This window comes from Gobius niger (genome assembly GCF_951799975.1).
Source record: "Gobius niger genome assembly, chromosome: 15".
Taxonomy (NCBI): domain Eukaryota; kingdom Metazoa; phylum Chordata; class Actinopteri; order Gobiiformes; family Gobiidae; genus Gobius; species Gobius niger.
In genome coordinates this window covers 19,918,836-19,926,477 of record NC_136866.1, presented here as the reverse complement: position 1 = coordinate 19,926,477, position 7,642 = coordinate 19,918,836, and the positions used below count along the sequence as shown (strand labels likewise).

General features: G+C 43.6%; 1 protein-coding gene across 2 annotated transcripts in view; it reads left to right on the top strand.

Moving 5' to 3' along the window:
- Positions 1–1,225: 1,225 nt before the first annotated feature.
- The window catches only part of LOC306975212 (glutamate receptor ionotropic, kainate 2-like), a 159,677-nt gene continuing 153,260 nt past the window's right edge, over positions 1,226–7,642 (top strand). For both annotated transcript variants that reach the window (XM_079572674.1, XM_079572673.1), the window contains exon 1: positions 1,226–1,879. In XM_079572674.1, coding sequence (XP_079428800.1) covers positions 1,750–1,879 — 130 coding nt within the window. In that variant the 5' untranslated portion in view covers positions 1,226–1,749. The remainder of the gene's footprint in view (positions 1,880–7,642) is intronic.

Sequence of the window (7,642 nt, the reverse complement as noted above, 5' to 3'; positions counted from 1 at the left end):
GAGAGGGCAGTTTAAGCCGTCAGTTTAAGTCTTCAATGAAGGTCTTTGAGTCGTCTACTGTACTCAGTAGTTGGAGTCATCAGTTTAAGCTTTTGTTTACTGTAAGTGTGGTTCTTGTGGGACATTCTGATGAGCTGCTGTGGACTCGGTCTCAGCTCCGGTCTCCCATGGACAAAGTCATGGGAGACTGTATATATATATATATATATATATATATATATATATATATATATATATATATATATATATATATATATATATATATATATATATATATATATACATATATATATATATATATATATATATTTGACTTTGTATATATATATATATATTTGACTTTGTATATATATGTATATGTATACATATATAAGACTGTAACATCAATCATGAACCTGTGGGGATGGTACTGTCAATCTGGAAGAGAACTGTCCCCGAACCTCAAATTAAAAAGAGACGGGGATTTTGTAGTGTCTCTCCTTAACTGATTGACCGGTTAAATTTTACCTTCTTATCTCCACATCCTCCCTCTCTCTCCCTCGCTCCCCCCTCTCTCTTTCTCCCTCCCTCTCTCTCCTCTCTCGCTCTATTTCACTCTCTTCCTCCCTCTCTCGCTTCCCCCTTTCTCTTTCTCCCTCTCTCCTTCTTTCTCCCTCCCTCTCTCTCCTCTCTCGTTCTATTTCACTCTCTTCCTCCCTCTCTCTCTCCCTCCCTCTCTCCTCTCTCTCTCCCTCCCTCTCTCTCCTCTCTCGCTCTATTTCACTCTCTTCTTCCCTCTCCCATTCCCTCCCTCTCTCCTTCTTCCCTATCTCTCTCCCTCCCTTCCGCTCTCTCGCTTTCCCTCTATCGCTCCCTTCTCTCTCTCCCTCCCTCCTTCCCTCTATCTCTCCCTCACAAACCATACACTCCCTCCCTCTCCCTTTCTCTCCATCCCTCTCTCCTTCTTTCCCCCTCCCTCTCTCCCTCACTCCCTATCTCTCTTCCTCCCTTCCTCTCTCTCTCTCTCTCTCTCTCTCTCTCTCTTTCCCTCTATCGCTCCCCTCTCTCCACCCCTCACCTCCTCCCTAAAAAAAAAGCATACACCCTACCTCCCTCTCTTTCTTTCTCTCCCTCCCTCTCTCCCTCCCTCCCTCCCTCCCTCCCTCTCTCTCTCTCCCTCCCTCCCTCTCTCTCTCTCCCTCTCTCTCCCCCGTGCGCGTTCACAGCTCTAACCTTGGCTCGACGTCAGAGCCTGTGCAGCAGTGCAGTAGAACGGGAGCGCATGCCTCCCTCCCTGGATCTCCCCGCACACACACGCACACTAACACACACTCACTCACACTCACACACACGGGGGGGCTGCATTCAGCACCGCACCGCTGCCGCCGCTACTCCTTCCTCAACCTCCCCCTTTCCCCTTCACCCACCGCCCCGGGATTCGCCTCCGAAACCCCGGATCACTTGGACCATGGACCTCCCCTCGGATTGTTGCTTTTTGGCGCATTGAAAGGCGAACGGAGAGGATGCCACGGCTGCAAGCGGATTTACGGAGAGCGCGGGTGACCATGCCGTGATCTTGCAGCGTACGAAGGGCCCTTTATATTATTTTTATTTTATTCATTTTCCCCCCAAGAGAGGAGACGCAGCAGGCAGCGCCGAGAAGGGAACGATTTCTTCAGGACGCACCGCCGCGCTTTTTTCCGGTGGGGATTTACAACCACTTTTTAGTTTTTTTTGTTTTTTTTTGTTTTTGTTTTTGTCTTTCTAAACATGAAGATTCGCTTTGCTCCTCTGTCGGTGAGCTGTCTCGTTTCCTCCAACTCCAAACACCGGCTGGTCGCGCTGCTGTTGCTGCTCGTTCTTGGATTGTCTCGCGGGATGCCACACGTCCTCCGATTCGGTAAGTGTCACGGCTCGAATCCGAACCCAGATGTCACGTCGCTATTTCGGTATACATGCCTCGCTTTAATTCAATGGTTTTGCGCGCGGAGTGCTGTGCAGTGGTAGGCTGCTCTTCGATGATGTCCACGAAGCGGGGTGAGAACTTTGACGGAATGAAGCGGGCTGTCGGAGGAGGAGGAGAGCGAGGTCGGGGGGAGCAACAGTTTCTTTGACGCACGTATACGCGCCCTCGCTCTGGAGGGTAGAGGGGAGTAGACGCTGCAGGTTTGGAGAGATCCATTTTTCAAACGTTTGCTGTAGAAGGCTGTCGTAAATATAGTGCAAGTTTTCATAATGGAAATAATGCTATTTCATGCGTAAAAATGGCCAAAATTTGAATACAGGAGAGTCAGGTTCTATTCATGGCTTTATTGTTATTGTTGACTTAATCAATACAAAGTTGTTGTTTTTTTGAGGATCAGTCTTTGAATAAAATAAGCGGGAAACAACAGTTAAAATGTTTTGGTTTTCACAGATTATTTTCCACTGCCAGTTCCCACACAGTGAGAGATTAGGGCTGCAAGGTTTGACGATATCAAATCGCTATCGAGGTATTAACCTGCTGTGCTTTGTTTGTTTTTTCTGTCTCTGGCATTTGAGTGATACATGTCACCGATCAGAATTGTGGAGCCTTACGATCTCAGGTTCAGCTGCAGCAGATAAAAGTTTGTCTGAGTTTCCATAAAGCAGATCCTAAAGTGTTAAGACGCTCTGTGATTCCATCCCGGACTTATTTCAGTCACGTGGCTGTCCCCCAGAGGTACTCTGAGTGTCGGGGAAACTCCTCCAGAAGAGGGCGCTGTCCACATTAAACCAAATATTTTTGAAAGTAGATTGTTGTGTTGTTCTAATGTGGGGCAGTTTGTTCGACAGTCGAAAAGTAACATGACTTCCTTCACTCATCATTTTATCAGTTAATGCATTTATTGTTAATGTATCAAATATATGAATTGAAAATGGAATGGCAATAATGTTGAGAAAAATAGCATTTCGCTTTCTTTTTTTCAATGTAGGGTCAGTTTGTTTATCGCCAAGTTTATTTGAAAGAGCCAACTGGCCCTACTTAGAAATAGTCACATCTTTGGACAAGCCCTGTTCCTTTTGATAATAAATGTATTTTCAGATATGTGAACGGAATTGTCCAAACAGAGCTGTTGTTGACCCTTTTAAATACTTCCAGTCAAACTGTAGCCGAGGACTTATTTTTGCTTTTACAGCCCGAGCGGACCAAAGAGCCTGGCAATCGCCAGAAAAAATATCACCAGTTATATTTAGTCTGGGGACCACCAATTCCTTTTCTGGTAGGAGAGGTGTGGTTTACGATTGTTCATAGTCGTTTATTGGGCTGAATGTCTCTCATATGCGTCTGTAGTCATAGCCAATCGCATCATCTTACCAGATGATTTGTGACGTACCCGCTGTAAACTTTGGAGCTGAACTATTTAGAACAAGGTCTGAAGCTTGATCGAAAGATGGCGTCGCCTCTGCTGCTGTCATCTTGGATCTGTAAATAAAGTTGTTGTTTTTTATCCGTAAACAAAGCTTCTGTATGTGGAATAGTGCGTCGTCGTCTCGCCGTCCCTCCTCGCTCTGTGATTGGTCCCAAATCCATGTGAAGATTTTGGCCATGGCCCCAGACTGTTGTGAAGTTTGAAATGATTCGAGTGCACAGCAGCATGGGTACTCTACTCCCAGGCTAAAACAAACATGCAAAATAAGTTGTTTTAAAAAACATGTTTATCCATGGATGTTTGTATTCTATGAACACAATGCAATGTTTTCTGAATACTAGTCTTTAGAGCAGGCGTCTTCAACCTTTGAAGTACCAAATACGTCAAGGAGCTACTTATGTTTCGAAGATACTTCACGTAACTATACGACTTAGGAGGAGTTAACCCTGAGAGATGATATTTACATGATTTCAGAAACTGAATTCAATTTACATCCCATTATTTACCGAAATGTTTGCAGATTCGGTTCAAATTGTTCACATCTAATAACGCTGTATTAGCCTCTAAAATGGACGCAACGGTCTGTAAAGTCAGATCCGGTGTTGGTTTCCTAATGCTGAAACGTAAATAAAAAAGGGAAAGCCTTTTCCTTTCTCTTCAGATGATGCTAAGAAGCCTCAGCAAAAAGTGTTGACCATCCCCGCTCGCGTCACACGTATACGACCTCTCTGCCTTAGCCTACGCGGATAGCCTCGCGTCCTCTGGATCAGGCTGAGCGTTTACATGAAAACATGAACCCGCCGTGCGCAGATCAATAACTGCGCAATCTGTCACGACGGCGATCAATACAGCGACTTTCCCATCAACCAAATCCGCTGTGAGGAGGACTGGGAATCCTCCCCTTTTCCATAGTTACACCCAGCTTTTAGCCTTAGAGCCAAAATGCCATGTCAGTCAAAGGCTGTGGCCACGTTCTTCTTCTTCGACTTCCTCTCTTTGAAGGAAGAAAAAAACGGACCTTGGACCTGTTAAGAGACACGTGTGGCTCCAGATTGGTTGGAGGTGTCATGTGATCTCTGCCAGTTCTATGACACTTATGTGCAAGGCCCCCTGAGCGTGTTTATTATTTAGCTGATTGTGCAGGTCACGTGGATATAAAATATGCCAACATTTGCAGCTCAATGTTGTCTTTTTTATGCTTTGAGATGTTGAGGGAGAAAACGAGCAAAAAATCTCCACATTGACCACTGCGTGAAATAGAGATAGAGAAATAGAGACAGTGCATTCCTATCCATAAATGCCACAAAAGTCGACTGTGTTTAGTTGAATGTTTAGTTTTCGTATCATTAGCATGTTATGTTTAGATGTCACCTGACCTATCGCTTCTGTATGTCTTTGATCACCGTTACAAATGCGTTACAATAGCCGTGTCCAAGCACATAATGACACGCACATGTGATGAAAGCAATGCATCAAAAAGAAGCAAGGTGAAACTAAAATCAAAGATACAGCATCTTACTAACCTGAGGACAGCAACTTCTTAGTGTCAGGTAAAGCTCTTCCACTTCAGTCCAGACTCCATTTACTTTGACAGAAAGACTCGTTCATGACGTGGTGGAAGTAAAGCCTCATGATCATTTCTGCTCCTTGTTTCCTGATAAGTCCATAAGTGATTTCAAAGGTTCCTCAGCGGCGCAGGAGCAAAACAAAGCATCAAGTGCTAATTCTCCTGTAAACTCGCCATCGCGTGACGCGCTCTCGTTTGAGTGACAGCCACATGCAGCGTGACTCATTTTTTTAATGTGTGCGGGTCGGCAAACTGAGAGGCTTTTCTTCAGGTCGGGTGGGTCGGGTTTAAATTACAGCGGGTTGGGTTGGTGCGGGTCAGAAAAAAAGCCGACCCGCGCATGCTAGCGTGAAACATCAATATGTTCATCTTTTGTGTCTCGCACTTCATATGACTAATGTATGTTTATTTTCTGCTTTTGGGCATTCTCCCGCGTCCAATCAATGAGCAGCCACGCGTAGCTCCGCCTTCAGCGAATCGATACCAACACTGCACCGCAGCTTGAGAAGCCCTGTCTAAGTGCATTTACGCTGCAGAGAGAGCCACTCAATCCATTTCTTCAGTGATTCCATTTGAGGATATTTCCTGAACAGCTGCTTCCTGGTTGTACTCTCCGTGGTCACATTGCCTGGTTTTAAAAATAAACCCTAAAACGTGCTCTCCGGAGGGACGCCCCGTTGCTTAATTAGATCCTGCTCTCCCTCTCCCTCAGTGAGCCGCTTCAGTCGACTCTCCCCAAGGACACAGCTGACAACGCAGCATCCAGTGTTGACAACAGGGTCGACCAGCATCAACATTGAAGAGAGAGATGCTGAGCTAATACAACAACCCCTATCAGAACATTTCTGTAGAACTCCCAATGATGGGTTTTTATCAGTCTTTTTGTATGTGTTCCAGGCCAACTGTAAAGTTGGTAAATTTGTTGCTCTTAGTTGAGTAAAATGAGCTCTCATTTTATGGTTGGACATCTGTTAAGAGTCCAACCATATCCGAACACAGTGGGGTAGTGCTGTGGCAACGGGATACTGCAACAAGCCATTTCCTGTTTCACATAATTCATGCTTACAGGAAGAACACAGCCCCCTTTGGGCACTGGCAGCATGAATGGAGATTCACACTTTGCTTTTAGTAACAGAGTAAGAATGTACTTATGTTTTGATGGACATGCTCCCAGATTCTGTTCATAAACTGATCTTGATTCATTCACAATAATAGACTGTAGTCTATGCAGCCGCTCCAATATGGAGCACCTGTTGTGATGAGTCAGCAATGAGTTCAATGAGAAGGTTAAATATGAGCTAAAAGTTTAGCAAAACAAAGTTTCCTGTTGGGCACACATGATGCGCCTCTTATTTGGAAACAAAAGATCTAACAATTTTACATGAGACTCATGCATGTAAACACACCACGCCAGATTGTAGCAATGGGCTAAATTCCAATATTCTTGCATATTGCCCATAATTCCTTGTGGTATAGACCAAAAAAATGACTCCATCCATAGATCTTGTGCCAAAAAAAAAATACTTTTAATAAAATATTTTAACTTTTCTAATGCTGTACATGTGTAAATACAATCAAGGTTTGATAAGTTACTTGGAAAGAAGCATAAATATCTAATGAAGCATTAAAATGATTTTCGCACTAGTATTTACAGACATTATGCTAACATTTTCTTACTTTTTTTGTGCAATTCATATAAATCCAATTTAAACTTTTCACTTCAACAAAAAACTTAGGGTGTATGAAACAACATAAAACTCACCAGATACCAGTTAGTTACCCACTCAAAGGGCCGGATGAAATTACCTTCAACTTTATTAAGTTTAGGTCTGAAAATGACGTAAGCCGCATTGTCCCAATTCTGCAATTTGTGCACGTTTGTAACCTGCACACTCCAACCTTAACTGCACTTCAAACAAGTGCACACTTCGTAGAAGTTGAAGTGAGTTGTTAAAATGTAGTACAGTAGTACACAGCGGACTGTCCCTGTCATGTATGTTCAGCACCACGGACAGCGACATATCGAACGTCCATGTTGCGTGTATTCAGCACCACGGACAGCGACACAGCAGACTCCTGTCTCTAAGTGGGAGCCTGTTCCTCCTGCTAAAGGCTGCTGCGCATGTGTTATCTTGAAAAGATCAAGACTAAAACTAAATGAATACATGTCGTCAATATTAACCTGGCTGCCTCTCTCAAACAGTTTTATCCCAAACTGAAGCCTGAGTCCAGCTGGTTGGGCGCACTCACAGCCATTAGCCTCCTTTCTAAAATGTTTTATTTATAGAGATTTGAATATGCGTGGCACACTGGTCACAGCGACTGCATGTGTTACTGTAGAAGCTGTTTGTTTGTAAAATGATGCCATGTGAATATTTGTAAATCCTCCCTAAAACACTTAATTGTAGCCTTTGCTGTGGCAGCAGGGCAAAGCCTTCTCCACTCTTGAGCTCAGATCATTGTTGTTGTTGTTTTTTTCAGGATTTCCACAACATGTCCAATGGATATATTGCCTACAGAATTTTTTTCGCCAGTCTTGTACTTATTTCTCTATATCTACTATCCTTTGAAAACCCCAAATAAGACTAAATATTTACAGATATTTACATCACAAATCTTTGTTTATTATGTTGTTAACAAAATGTAGTTTTACCTTTAATCAACAGCAATAGTTTGGATATTTTGAGCCCACGTGACCTGCTTG